General features: G+C 40.6%; 1 protein-coding gene across 4 annotated transcripts in view; it reads right to left on the bottom strand.

Moving 5' to 3' along the window:
- Nucleotides 1–15633, bottom strand: part of Erich1 (glutamate rich 1) — a 61316-nt gene that overhangs the window by 25174 nt on the left and 20509 nt on the right. For all 4 annotated transcript variants that reach the window (XM_027387772.2, XM_035452418.1, XM_027387774.2 and 1 more), the window contains 2 exons: nt 15305–15451; nt 5269–5403 (listed from right to left, as the gene is read on the bottom strand). In XM_027387772.2, coding sequence (XP_027243573.1) covers nt 5269–5403; nt 15305–15451 — 282 coding nt within the window. The remainder of the gene's footprint in view (nt 1–5268; nt 5404–15304; nt 15452–15633) is intronic.

Raw genomic sequence — 15633 nt, 5'->3', positions numbered from 1 at the left:
CTGAACAGTTCATTGGGTACAGGCATGGCAACCACACAACCTAGCAGGCCATTTGTGCGGAAAGTTTTGAAACAGAAATCTTGCAAAAAAAAAAAAAACCCACAAAAAACCAAACCAAACCAAACCAAAACAAAAAAAACTTTCATGACTCAAGCCCCGTGACTTCTGAATTGGAAACCAATTTACAGTGCTCACTCTTGTTAGGAGTTAAGTCCCAGAAGTCATGGTCAAATGAGGGCAAGAGAGCCACCTGGTGGAAGTGGACTGTAAGGCTCTTTGCACAGTCATCTGGGCAAACTCAAGGCCAGCGGCTAGTTCACAGCCACAGGGTTTTAATGAACAGCAGTGTTCCTCACTCAGCTGAAAGTAAGACTGGCAGGGCACATGACAACAGTGGAGCCATTGATATTCCAAGTTCAGACCATCATTTTGCTCCCCTCTTTTACAGGTCTTTGGAATCTTAAGCTACGCTCACACTGTGGTCCTGCTTCTGCACTGTGTCTATGTTGATATCGACCATATACACTTTCCTGGTATTTGGAAGTTCTTTCCTTCCACATTTCATGGAAAATGTTTAGTAATAATGCATAGTGCTGGCAAGATGGGATGATGCTCGACGTCAAGCCTGACCACATGAGTTTGAGCCTCAGAAGCCAGAGGCGGAGAGAATCAGCTGTACAGAGTTGTCCGCTCACCTCGGTACACCACTGTAGGTGGTGACGGGAGGGCTGGAAATGGTTGCATCTTTTAAAACCTCAAAGTGACACACCTCTTCTAACAAGGCCACACCTCATAATCCTTGCCAATTAGTTCTCCCAACTGGAGACCAAGTATTAAAACATATGAGCCTATGGGGGCCATTCATTCAAGCCACCACATGATTTCATTGGAGATATCTCCATCTGGAGCCTCACACATGGCCATCTCACCTCATATGAGGGAGAAGCCAGGCATGAACAGAGTTACAGGTTCTGTCTCGTGTCCACACGCAATAAGAATGAACCATTCTCACACCCTGGGTGTGTACAGTGTCCAGGAATGTGACCTCTGTCCAAGTCAGAGCTTTGCTGGGCTTGGCTGTACCAGGGTAAACTGACCTTGCTATCCACCGGTTGCATGGCCACACAATACCCAGAGGCCTGGCTCAGGCTCTCCTCAGCAAAGACAAGAAGTGGAATAGAGGCCAGGGCAACAGTAATAAGATTTGAAACCTGTCTGTCTTGAAACAAAGGCTGATTCTGTCTAAACATATTTAAAAGATGGATGGCTACCTCTCAGAGTATACACTGGGAATGTGCATTGTTCATGCTTCCAGTCAACAACCTACCTCACCTGGCGATCACTTCTGGAATAATAACCACAGGAACCAACAATTAGAGCATACAGAAAAGATTCCTTTCAAAGACTTGCCTGTTAGTCACAACGACTGAGGTTTTCACATCTATAGAGTCAACGAAGGCTTTCTATGTAATATTGATGTTCTAGGACTTGGTCTGGTTCCACCTCCACCAGGCAGGGCTTGTGTCCTCATTAGATCACTTAGAAGTAACAGCCATGGTGGTGGGTCAGGAGCCTTGGTCTAGAACCACACAAGCTTGCCACCCTCACAAATAATTGTCAGTTTATTTTGTTTCAAGTGACACATCCTTGCTAATGAGATGAGAACATCTGAAAGCAGAAAAGGGAAATGAGGGAGCTAATGGAAATATTTTATTTATCCGGGGAAATGGAGATTAAAGTGGAGAATGTGGTGGCTGACAGGTGTGGTTGCAACCAGCTGAATACACTTCAGACATCGCCCAGTGCTATTTTCAATAACGCACATGCAAGACAGCGGGCTCCTTGGATGCCTAGGGGTTCACTGTAGAGCTGGGACTGTGATTTGAGAGCATAGTTACAATACTGTTTCTAAGGAGACGGGGCAAGGCTTGTTGCTATCTGCTGCAAAGCTGCATCCTTGGTTCATCTACTTAAGCAGTTAGCAAATATAGGACATGAGAATCAGAAACTGAGCCATCAGTATTCAACAGCAAAAGGTGGATTTCTCAAAAACACTAATGTGACACAAGGTTAACATGTGGGACGAGTAGTTAGGCAATAGGGATCAACGTCAGAGAACACAAGAAATCTACAAAAGAGACATGAAGAGATATTTCAATTTTGAAACAAAATACATTTTACCAGTATTGTTCTGTCTTCAAGAAAACTGTGATTTGGCCCACAGTGACAGTTTAAATGGCACGTTGCATTCTGTCTTACAAGAACCTCACGATTGGCTTTGGACTAGAACATGTTCACCTGGCTCCTCGAATATTCCAGTACATGCCTATTCTGGCTGATGAGTAGACATCTAGATGGAAGTCATGTGTCATGCTAATGCTATACTGAGTGTGAGCAGCTCAAGGCTGACAGGCAGTGGGGGTGTAGCGGGGGGGGGGAAGGGGGGACTAATACCACGTGACTGACACTCCAAAACAGGAGGGAAACGATCAGGTTTTCTAACAAACACTGTGAGGATCTCAGAGGAAGGAGCTGAAGACTAGCATCAGGTCAGGAGACCAACCCCCACAATAGATACAATGTCACCACATGAAATATGAATGTCAGGGTTGGTCTCATAATTCTTGGGATATGTTAGATGTTCTGGCTCCAGATAATTTGTAAGGCTTTCAACACACTCTACCCTAACTGTTGAAAGTCTTCTGGATGTCACTGTGTCAGACACCCTACCATTTTGAATATCTTTAAATGTACATTTTATGGAATTTATGGTGAAAAATATACTTAAAAGTTGATAGAAAAAAACCCAAATATTGGGGTATAAGTTATAAGCTGAGATACCAACTTCCTGGCTGAATCAGATCCGTGAGTTGTTTAAAGACATCCTGAGAAACTGGAATGGTGTTTTTAGTTCATGTTGACTCATGATAGACAAACAGGACCTCTAGAAGGCAGCAGCAGTCTAGTCTCTGGCAGCTCCTCTGCAGGCAGGGCTGGGTGTCAGGGCAGAGGTGGCACTGGGTTAGAGAAATGGAGGTGCCAACAGAGAACTGGGAGAGGGCTGGGTATGGCAGTACACCCCTATAATCCTAGCTACAAGAGAGTCTGAGGAGACAAGTTGTGAGCTTGATGCTAGCTTGGGTGAAAAAGCAAGACTTACCCCTCAAAAAACAAATGAACAACAACAACAAATTAGTTTGGGACTCAGAGGGTCCTGGCCTGCTCTAAGCATCCATGTTCCTGGCCCACTTGCTCTAGGGCAGGTGTGATTTTCACCCACACTTCCCATCTACAAGGTAGGAGACAGGAAGCAGAGTGGAAAATGAGTAGTAGAAACACTTTGAGCCAGGCTTTGGTGGCACATGCCTTTAATCCCAGCACTGGGGAGGCAGAGGCAGGTGGATCTCTGTGAGTTCGAGACCAGCCTGGTCTACAGAGTGAGTTCCAGGACAGCTTCCAAAGCCACAGAAAAACCCTGTCTCGAAAAACCAAAAAAAAAAAAAAAAAAAAAAAAAAAAAAAAAAAAAAACCAAAAACTTTGACTAACAATCAACTAAAAATGTAACTTGTAAGAGCTATTCAAAGCTACAGCAATACCATTGACTTTGTCTAATTGCCATTGTAGTTTCAGTGGAACGAATCCAACAAGGGTTTCAAAACTCAATTCAACTTTGTTTTCACCAGGCTACAACTGTTTCCAGCATCCTGCCTGTAGGAGGTGGCAATTGTTGCAGGTTACAGGAAGAGGGTAACCATTTAAGGGCCCAGGAACATTAATCACACAGAAAAACCTTTAACATAGTTCCTTGCATTAGGCCACCCTCAGGAATATCAGCAATGGAGACAACTGAATACAACGACAGCAAACAACTACGTACAATAGCAACTACATACAGCAGTATGTGAGTGGATACTGATTATGTTACAACAGCAAGTGAGAACCAAATGTGTGTAAAAACATGTGAGAGATGACTGTTCTCAACATCACAAAAACAAATGACAGCAAACTTTATACAGAGCCGTGTGAGAGTTAAATGTACGCAGGGATTAGTGAGAGATAACTCTATACAATGATATGTGAATGAGAACTAAATGTAGATAATGCTATGTGATAGCCAACTCCACAACAGCAGGTGAATGAGAGTCAGCTCAATGCAATGTCATCTGGGTGAGTGTCACCTGGGTATAAAAGCACAGGAGAGCCCACGTTAAGCAGCAGCACCTGGATCAACTACATAGAATGAAATAACTGTACATGAAGGCATGTCAGTGAATGAACTGTATACAGGGGTGCATAAATTAGAGCCACCTGCATGTAACAGCTCATGAGTGAACCCAACACACTTCCTCATAAAACACATTAAGTTCACAATGATATATATTCACTAAAATAATCCATCTCTATAAGCACACAGTTAAATTTCCTAAGTAAATTATTTATCTGATAATTAATATTTCAAAGATTTTTCAACAGGGCTTGAAACAATGACTATATGATTTCTGAGTTATTCCAATTCTGGTTTTCTGATTTTTTAATTAGGAAACCAGAAAGATCAATGTGTTAGAAAAAAAACACAATTTCTTGATAGTCAAATTAACTAAGATTTAGAGTACAGGCTTTCTTTATACTTGATAGGAATCATCTCAGGGTGGGTGGTAGGTGGGGGAATCTTTATTCAAAGATTATAAGTTCCTGTTTTAAAAGTTTTCAAATTGAATATTCAAAAGGAAAACCAACCATTTTCAATGTTAAGATAAAAATATTTGGAAATACTAGTACTTCTACATCAATAATGAACTGTGTAAGTATTGGACTACTCTCTTTCAATAAGACATTCAACAATAAATGCAATTTTAATAGGCTATATTTTCCTCAAAGAGATATAGAACATGTTAGTTCCTTGATTTTATAATTTTTAGAAAATCTGAAAAGCTTGGAAAATCACGGCAGAAGTTCTATTAAACCAAGTATTAGCATTGTGATGCATTTGATTCCAGATTGCTCAGGCATTACCCAATATTTTCATAAACTTTCCAAGCTTTAATTTCTCCTGACCCAAGTTCTCTTCTGCTATTACAAGTTTGTAATCATTTTTAATGGCTGCAAAATATCTATCGGCCTTCTATATGGTTGATTATGCAATAATATGCTTATCCATATCCATCAAATTATAAGTTTAGAAGCTAATTTATGAGATTGAAGAATGATGCAATACTAGAAAATAAAGATAGAAACAATACTCAATTTTCCCTGCCCAGACTTTTTACCTTCTGTGTCACCACCACTGGAAGCATTTTCAGAATTCACACAGCTGGTAGGTTCTGGCAAACTAGGAACATACCCTGGAGGAGGCAAACTCACAGTGTAGAGCCGACGTTCAGGCTGGATCTTAATGTCACCATCTATAGAGAAGAGGGGCATGGCATGCACTAGTAAATATTACATAATAGAAGCAGTTATTTGCCCTTATTACATTAGCGTTGTTTCTCCAATAAAATTCAGCGAAGACAAGAAAATCAAGTAACTCAATAACACCAAATCACTGTCATAAACACTGAATTTAAAAAGCCAAGTAGTTTTTCAGTAAAGCAAGTCAGCATATGACCAGTGAACCATCTACAATTACTTAAATTCACATTAAGTTAGTAAAAATGTAAACTTGTGAGTTCTTGTAAGATGATATGAACTATAACTTAGGAATGTGAGACAGAAAATATAAACAGTGCAAACAACATACTCTTTATTAGCATAACATGAATTTTCCAACGTTTCTGTACCTAGCTTCCCCTGAATTGTGTCTACATGTTTTCTCTGTAACATGTACAGAGAATGTGGATACATTTTCCTCACATTTGGAACACACACTTACAAATATAGAGACACACAAATGCATGCACAGACACAACCATGTATAGACACAGACATGGACTCCCTCTCAGATCAACATGTGCACACAGAACTCGTACTTCTAAGTCACAAGTACATTCAGATATGCAGACATGCAGAATTCAGGACAATGATTACAAGATCAATTATACATATAGTATCCTTTTGATATCACACAATACACAATTCACATGGAGTATATTTATTACATGAGCATTTAAAATTGAGTATAATATCATAAAATGATACAGCACATTATATGGGACTTTAACCAACACACTCTTTTAATAGTACAAAATAGTCCATGCTACGGACAAATTATAATTTATCTTTTAATCCGTGTCCTGAATTCTGCGTGTGGGGGGTGGCTGGCTTTGAATGGTCACTGTTACGAACAGTGGGTATGGCCATCTGCATTAGTCACTGTATTCACTTCTGTAACCAAGTACCTGACAAGTACCTTAAGCAAAGAAGTGTTTATTTTGGCTCACAGCTAAAAGGGCTACTCCATAATGGCTGTAAGGCTACCTGCACACATCTCCAAGGAGCAAGAAGTAGAAACAGGACAGAGAAAGAATACAGACTTCAAGACCTGTCACCCAGAGATCTACTGCTTCCAGCTAGCTCAACCTCTCAAAGCTTCTACAGGGTCCCCTCAGTGCCATCAGGTGATGACCAGGAAAACAAACTAACCTGTATTAGACAACCGAATGATAATTCCACCCTGCTCCTTATTCCTTTGTGTGCTTGGCCATTTCGTATCTTCTGATGAATTTTTGGAAATGGAAATGCTGATTTGAAAAGTCCGAACCTTTTGCTGTGTTTTTATATTAACAAACCAGATAAGGGATCTTCCCTCCCCACACTCTAATATTTCCTATCAATTCTCTTACATTTTGTATTTCCATTGATAAAATGTTAAAGTGACTCTCATATACATGGCAAACACAAATGGATTTCCCCGCTAGTCTTTCACAGAATAACTAACATTTTATTTTAAACCAACAACTAGCAATTTATTTTAAACTTAACAATGATCGAGACAGAATAAAATAACATGCCAAAGACGTGCTTTTTAAGACATTTAAATGCAAAAACCATGAAACCTTTTCAAATTCCTCTGCCATCAATATATTTCACTCTCTGGAGGCTAAGTATTCAGAACGTTGCCAGAATTCTGGTTGTTCTGTTAATTTGATTCACATGGTTGATTAATTACTACGCCATTCCCTGCTAGAATTAAGGGCAGATGGAGATATGCTTCTATGTATATTAATCCTATCGTGCAACATCAACACTTGATCATTTTTCACAGGGTACTTTTGGAAGCCTTTCACCACTAAATCTTTCTTAATAAGAAAGTTAAACAAAACTTAGAAATGTCACTGTTCACTTAAATTATTGGAATGGATAAAGGAAGTATATGGAAGTTGAAGGATGAGATGAGTCACACAATAAAAAATAATGACATGTCTAAGAACAGATTTGGAAGTGGAACATGTGGTTGGAGAGCACATGCTGACTCTACAGACAGGCTCCTGTCTTATAGACCTCTCTGTTGCTGGGATTAAAGGTGTGCACTACCACTGCCTGGCCTCTATGGCTGAGGCTAGCTTTGAATTCTGATCTTCAGGACAGCTTTCTTAGATCATGAACAATGTATCACCACAACAAACGTTGCCATATGCTGGGGTGAATATGCAAACAGAGAGATGCACTAAACCTGTCTTAGTCTCTGTAGTGGATCTGATGGTAAACTCATTGTCTCTTACCTTTCCACCTGATAACACATCTTCGCTTTCATTCTAGTGGACCACCTAGGAGCTTGCAAGACTTTTGAAGAAAGCACAACCTCCCAGGAAACAAATGTGCCACAAATCATTTAAACACCTTTCCACCCTCATTCCCACCCCAGGGCTGGTGAGAAAACTTAGCAGGTAAAAGTGCTTTTGCCAAACCTGACAACCTGCGTTCAATCCCAGAACACACAGTGGGCAGAGCTGACTTCTGTATGTTGTCCTCTACAAGTACACTACGCTATGTACACACACACACACACACACACACACACACACACACACACACACACTCACTCTGTCCACACAAAATATATGGATAAATGTACAAAGGTTTGAACTAGCCCCCAGTGTGAAAATTTAGACTTCTAATCTGTCTTTGCTCTGAATAATGCTATAGTTAATAACCTGGAGCATGCCAATCTTACTACACAGGAGACAGTTCACAGGAAGACTGGCTAGATTAGAATTTCTGTGCCCAGGTGGATGTATTTGGAGCTGACCACAACCTCTCTCTGCCTTTAGTCATGACAGTCAGGCTTGCACGCCTGACAAAGGACATGGATCGATGATTCCAGGACAATAGAATAGACGAAAAAGGGCTCAAAATTCACTTTTAATTTGTGTTTCTCTCATTAGTAGAAGCAGATGCCCTGTCTTTCTTTGGTGTTGAGAGGGGTTGCATGTTTGTTTTGTGAAATGCCAATGACCCTGTTTTGTCTACTTGCCCCTGATGTATTTATCCTTTTTTTTTTAAACTAACGCATGAGCCTTTTAGATATTAAATAAATGAACACTTTGTCCATGCTATCAGTTACCATTGTTTTCTTAGTTCACTATTTTCCCCCCCTACTTCACATGTAGCAATTCTGGCAATGTATACTTTTGTGTCTTATAAAGTACAACCAACAATCTTTATGATCCTGGGCCATATGTATAATTTTATAGAGAAAGAATTCTCCTATGTTGTCTATATTTTCATGTTCAATTTTAAATTCTGTATGCTTCTGGAATTTAGTCAGCTCATTTTTTCCTTAGCTATGCAGGTGGTCTCAATAAAATAAAAAAAAATCACAACCCACTAATTCATCAGGCCCACTGTGCTCTGTGGATTAGAGAGAACACGTTGCTCTGATAAAAATGCCCTACATCTGAGTGTTCATTGCCTCAGTTGCCATCCTAGGTGGCCGGGGAGTGCTAGACACACAGCTAGCACAACAGGAAAGGGAACCTTTAATTTAAACAAAATACAGTTTCAACTTAAACATTTGAATATAGACAAAGGCTGGTGTCAGAAATTAACCACCCTGAACAAAGGAAAGGCTAGAACAGCGTGTTGCCTCACCGGGTGAGGGTCTGTCTCACTGTCCTTGACCTCCGTGGTCTGTCCTGCTTATACTCTCATCCTGTGTGTCTACACTGCCCTTCTTCCTTTTTACCCACTCCATGTTTTTCCTAACCGTAAAGACTGCACAGCCATTCTTCAGTTGAGAACGGTCTTCACAGTGTCCCCTCACTATAGAGTCTGCTCCTGGACCTCAGTATCTACTACATTTCAAATGCACCTCTGTGGCTGTCTCCTGTGTTATGATCTCTTCAATTTCCTCTTTGCAGGAACTATAGAAATATTTGTAGCCAACCATACTCTGGGCACAGTTTTATTGCAAATTTTCATATTTTCTATTACTTATTCACAGGTTTGATCATGTCTCTCAGTAAAGTGTGAGCTTAAGCTTGGCAGAATGTGTCTGTTTTGCTATGCTACAATTTACAATCATCATAAATATGTTGATGAGAGAGATTGTTGCCTGATTGGTAATTCCTAGTGTTGCTTCTGTAACACAGTGATGGATTTCAGGGTCTCTCATTCCTGGAGTTCTACAGCTCTACCATAACTGCTCAGAATTTATGAATCTAGCAACTACAGCACCCTTTTGGGCAGGCAAAAGTATTTGTTGGGCCCAGTATGATTTTAAGCACTAACATCATAGCTGGGTTAGGATAGGACTCATGGTAACTAGTCATGTAGTCTGAGTCCCAGTTTTCCCATTTGTGGAGTAAGTGTCTCTCCTTGAAAAGACTGTTGGAGAACTGCATCACGTGCACACCAGTGGCTCAGCAGCAAAGAGAACACTGTAGACAGAGGCCAGGACCAAGGACAGCACCACACTGATGGGGCAGCACCTAGGACAGCACCCTGGATCTAGACAGTTCCTTAGGCTAGCGTCAGCACCAAGGACAGCATCCCTATGCTGGCAGTAGTACTGAGGACCAAATTAACCCTCTACAAACAACTCGAAGAAAGCCTTCAGGAGGACATTAGTAATGACAGCAGAGTATGGGAAGACTCAGGGGAGCTGTCACTTTCTGTTGCTGCTGCTGCAAGCTCACACTGGGTGTGCCTTTGATCTGTAGGTGCTTGTACTTCCCCAGACATATTCCCCAGACATATTCACGTGCTGGTTACTGAATACAATAATGAAGCAATACCTCCTTTTCCAGGGTCCAGGGAAGACCATAAGGATCAGGATAGTCAAGACTTCCATAACACAGACCCAAACTCCTTAATAATAAGTGTGTACACTGACCTTCAGCGCAAGATGATCTGATCCAATGTAGCAACAGAAGAAGCCTGTGGGAGACTCTTTGTGAGGTGTTAGCACCGATGTGACTATGACTCAGTGCAGTTCCAGGGAGGATTCCTAAACCTCATGTGATAAGTGTTCATGCATGTGTCTATAGGAGAATGAAACTCTTACATGAATCCTGCAGTTACTTTTCCAATGGAGTATCCTTAATGGACCCTCGAAGGAATTCAGTGATTTGAAGAGCTTATAACATTCTTCTAAATGAACATACTACATTTAATTTCTCCACTTCCAATTCACGTTAATGGCAAGAAGGCTTATCAGGGATTATTTAAAACAATTTTAAAAGCAGTTTTAGGTTTTTCCTCATACATATATTTTTAAGTTCTTAAAACAGTTTCAGTTAGCACACATACTCTTTCATATATATAGGTCATTGTACCCTGTCCCTAATTCACTCCTACTGTCTTCCCACACCTTTTCCCCTTGATAGAGCCCTTCCTTCCCCTGAGAGATTCCCTTTGCTTTCATATCACATACTATATACACATGTGCAATTAAATGCACCTTTGCATATGATAAAACGTGCAATATCATGCCTCTCTCCCCCAACATTCCCCTTTTGTATTTCTCTAGTGGCTGAGGACCAGGCAATTGTACCTTAAGAAACAATAATAACAATGAAAATTCAAAATGTTACAGCAAGTGTGGCCATTAGTCAAGGAAAAGAGTAAACATTTTTCCACAGTTCCATCAATAAAACAGCCACTGTTAAAACTCAATAGAATATTTAAAATCTGAATTTGTTTACATGGCTGGAATGCATTTCTCTATCAAGTAATACCACTCACATACTTAATAGCCTGACTTTAATGCATGAAAATATTTCCTCCTATGAATATACCACAGAGAACCAATTTCAAATGTTGAGTGCTCAGATTTATAACTTGAAGCTCAAATGAGAATAGCCTGATACAGTTTTGTTTTTTTTTTTCCCCTTCCACATCTTAGAGAATGAAGAAAAGTTGGCTCAGGCTCCCAACTGCAAGACTCATGACAGTCAAAAGCCCACCTACAAGATGCAAAATACCTCCAGGCAACACTTTCTCGTCAACTGCCCTGTCCCTGGCTACAGAAGCCGTTCCTCATTCGTACTTTGTCAGTCCAGATGCCAATCGTCACTTAGTCCACACTTGAAGAGTAGAGTGATTTTAATGGGAAGCTATGGATTAGGTGTCAGGTCATGTCCTGCTCAGTCTTTGCATTTATGGAAAGTTTCCCAGTCTGTTCCTCCTGCATCTTGTTAAATTGTCCCAACATCTAAATAAAATGTGTTCCTACTAAGATTCACACCCTCCACCACTCCAACAAGTATACCACTTAAGGGGGAAACAAGCTTCCAGTTCAGAGTTTCCCATGACAAGAGGCCAGAATGAGGTACACAGACCTGTGGTTTACGACAAAACACAAAATATGACTGATAGTCTGGGCATGAGCAATGCATCCAAAAGATGCATGATGACCAACCTAGACTACAGTACCAGCTACCCACCATAGTTATAGGAGAAAGGAAAACTTTCCATGATACAAACAACCTTAAGAAGTTACATCCCACAGACCAAACCTAAAGAAAGCACAGGATGCAGTATTTTGGGCTGAAGAGAGAAATGATTATAGCCAAGAAGATGTAGAAAGAAAAAAAAAAACTATGATTACTAACACACAAAGTACTACTGAGAACACAAACAACAGCACCATGTTAGCTGTGCCCATACACATGAGTATGTATAACTTACAGCCATCCAGTGTCTGACAAAGATGCCCAAAACATGCACTGAAGAAGATAGCATTTTCAGCTAATGGTGTGGAAGAAATTAGACTGGGATCTATGATCCTGCACAAAAACTAACTCCAAATAGAGCAAAACCTCATGTGAAGCCTGAAATATCAAAACCTGTAGAAGAGAACACAGTGCATTACAGGATGATAGGGCACAGGAAAGGGTTTCCCGAATAGGGCCCCATTTACCTGGGAATAAAGCCAAAAATTGATAAGTGGGGCTTCATAAGACTGAAAAGCTTCTGTACAGCTAAAGAAATAATTGAATAAAGAAGCTCACAAAACAGTATTTTTCCCAGATGTATATCTGACAGAAAATTAATATCCAGAATTCACAAAAAGCTCCACAATAAGGAGTCAAAGAGACAAATTCCCCCCCCCCCCAAAAAAAAGGCTTTGGAGCTAAAGAGAGAGTTCTCAATAGAAGAAATAAAAATAGCTTAGAAATAGCTCAAAAAATGTTCATCATCCCTAACAATCAGGGGAATGCAAATCAAAACAGTTCTGAGATTCATTTTACTCCAGTCAGAATGGCAAAGATCAACAAAACAATAGATAACAATGCTGGCAAGGATAGAGGGAAAAGGAGCCTAGACTTGTTGGTGGGACTGGAAACTGGAGTAGGCACTCTGGAAATCAGTATGGAGAACCCTCAAAGAAGCTAAAGATAAATCTACCATATTACCCAGATGTACCACTCCTTGGTATATGTCTAAAGGACTTGACATCCTTACTCCAAGGATATATGCGTAGCCATGTTCATTACTTCTCCATTCAAAATTGTATATGCACATGAAATAATATTTAGCTGTAAAGAAAAATGATACCATGAAATTTGCAGTTAAATAGCTAGAACTGGAAAAGATTATATTGAGTGAAGTAACCCAGACCCAGAAAGACAAATGCCATATGCCCTCTCTTATTTGTGGTTCCTGATTCCAAGTCTTCAGATGTGAGCATATAACCTAGAGTAACTCTAGGAACCCAGGAAAGTAAAGGGGAAGCAATACAATAGAGATGAGAACAGCAAGGAACAAGTGATTTTTAAGGGGGAAATAGGAAAAGGGGAAACTTGTGGGGTTTAATTTGATAGAGAGGAGGGAAATTAATACAGATGGAGAGAGCGTAATAAAATAACTGTAAGGATGTCTAAAAAAGTATAAGGAATCATATTATTATCTATTTAACTAAAATGACATATATTACATATAAGTCTGTACACATACACACACACACACACACACACACACACAGAGAGAGAGAGAGAGAGAGAGAGAGAGAGAGAGAGAGAGAGAGAGAGAGAGTTTAAATGAAATCATGAAATCTCATTTGGGCTGACAATGCTCCCCCAAGATCCAAGAACTATCTATCAAAACCCACAACAACTAGTACGAGAAGGTCCTCTTCTGAACTGTTGACTGGGGCTGCCCAAGGGACTCCCAAAACATTATAGGCCACCCTTAATTGGCTCCCTGAAGAAGTAGGTTAAATCTCAATTGCTGAAGACACCATACACTTTGGACATTGAACCCAAAAGACCTGAGCTGGAACTGACCAGAAAGTCTTCTCCCTGAAGACCAGCTTTCATGGTACCAGAAGGATTGATGCAAGCTTCCAAGGGAGGGAGGCAACCAATAGTCTGGCCCAGCTATGACACCTATGAACCACATCAATCACCATGGCTCTATAACCCTAAAGGTACAGTAATGGTAAACACATCCTGGTGGTAACCAACAGCTTTCTAATTGGTCTTAAGACTCACTCACTAAAAAGAGAAACCTACCCAACTATCTGGTACAAGAGAAGCCAGGGATATTGGAGACTAATCTACAACTACCACTTTACTAAACCAGCATAATTCCTAATCATATTCTAAATATTTATCCTTATACTCATAAATAAGTGCAATTCACACACTTGATCAAGGAAACTTCTGTTTTCAATAGATGGAAACTATTTCAGAAAACTGTAACTGGTCAAAATGCAGAATAAGAGATCAGGAGATTGTGTGGTACCCAGTCTCAACTGATACATCTATAACAATTCTTGCACCTAAGGCTCAGGAATCATGCACAAGAGGAGTCAGAAAAAGAGTAATAACTATAGAGGAAACAGGATGCTTGCTAAGACTGTATCTCCTAGAAATGTCAAAGAAGATACACCCATGAAATCTCATCAACATGGTTGCCTCAAGAAGGCCTGCTAACATGCCAGGAGGAAAGCCTTGACCCTAGACAAAGAACTATAGGCAACTAAGGGATGATGACAGTGGAAGAAATAGTCTTCTTCAAGGGAGAGCACCCTCCCCTGCCTCCAGCTGGTTACCAAATACCAAATGGTCAGCCCTGAAATCATCAACACACACACACACACACACACACACACACACACACACAGAGGTAACAGTATATGGACTAAGTACACACAAATCCCTACCTCATGTGGAAAAACACTGAAAGAAAAGAGGCCATGAATTTGAGATAGAGCAAGAAATGGAGTACATGGGAGGGGGTAGAGGAAGGAAAGAGGGGGGAAGAAATGGTTTAACTATAATTTCAGAAAATAAAAATTATATAAAAATTGACAGAAGTGATCTTAAAAAATTCCTAAGTCCAATGTTAGCTTTAAGTATTAACATATTTGTGAGGAACAAAGGAGTTTCACATTCTGTGCCTGTACATCATGTGGTCCAGGCACAGGACTTTTGAGGAACTGTCCCCTAGGTTGACACTACTAAACTGGAATTGTTGGGGCTCTCACTGCAGGTTTCCCTGCTGCCCACTTCTCCAGGATAAATATTTGCTGAAGAACAATGCACAAGTAGCATCAACTGCTCTCCCTGAATGAACAGAAGCCAAATTGGTACCAAACAGGCTGTCAGGAATCAACGTAATGACTGTGGATAAGGTGACAGTGGCAGAGGCTACTGTTCTCATTTAGCTGAGCCCAGACCCACTCACATGTCCAGTCTCCTTTGTCAGAACACAACATAAAATGAACCCAACAAAACCACACGGTGGCCTCCATGTGGCTGGGAAGCACTAACCCCAGATGGTCTCCATCAAGTCAGCACTGTATGTGTAGAGAATGAGGCAGACCTGCCAGGCAAAACTTGAAGCGTTTTCTGCAGGCTAAGGGTACATAAACCCAGCAGTAAGTGTAGGGAAACACTGATACCTGCAACCCATCCTTACCTGCCAGCTTGTGACCATGGGTGTGCTCTACTGCCTCTGGGGTCACATTCTTGGGCGGTGTCTCCAAAGCAGGAGTCTGAGGTGTCCCTTTATCTTGTCCACTTGAAACATTAGGAAAAAGTCTCTTCAGCACTTTTTCAGTAAACACTACAAAGACAACAGATTAAAAATAGGAATGATTTAATACATTTACTTAAACTACATATAGCTTTCATTCAAAACAAAGACCTCCTTACTACCCTAAAGCCAAGTGGTTGGCTCCAACACCAGTCACTAGCCCTCAGAGAGTTCCTAGGAACATGCTCTCAGGCCACTATGCTGACACTGCT

The sequence above is a fragment of the Cricetulus griseus genome (assembly GCF_003668045.3).
Source record: "Cricetulus griseus strain 17A/GY chromosome 1 unlocalized genomic scaffold, alternate assembly CriGri-PICRH-1.0 chr1_1, whole genome shotgun sequence".
Classification (NCBI taxonomy): Eukaryota; Metazoa; Chordata; class Mammalia; order Rodentia; family Cricetidae; genus Cricetulus; species Cricetulus griseus.
This window is presented reverse-complemented; position numbering and strand designations above follow the sequence as displayed.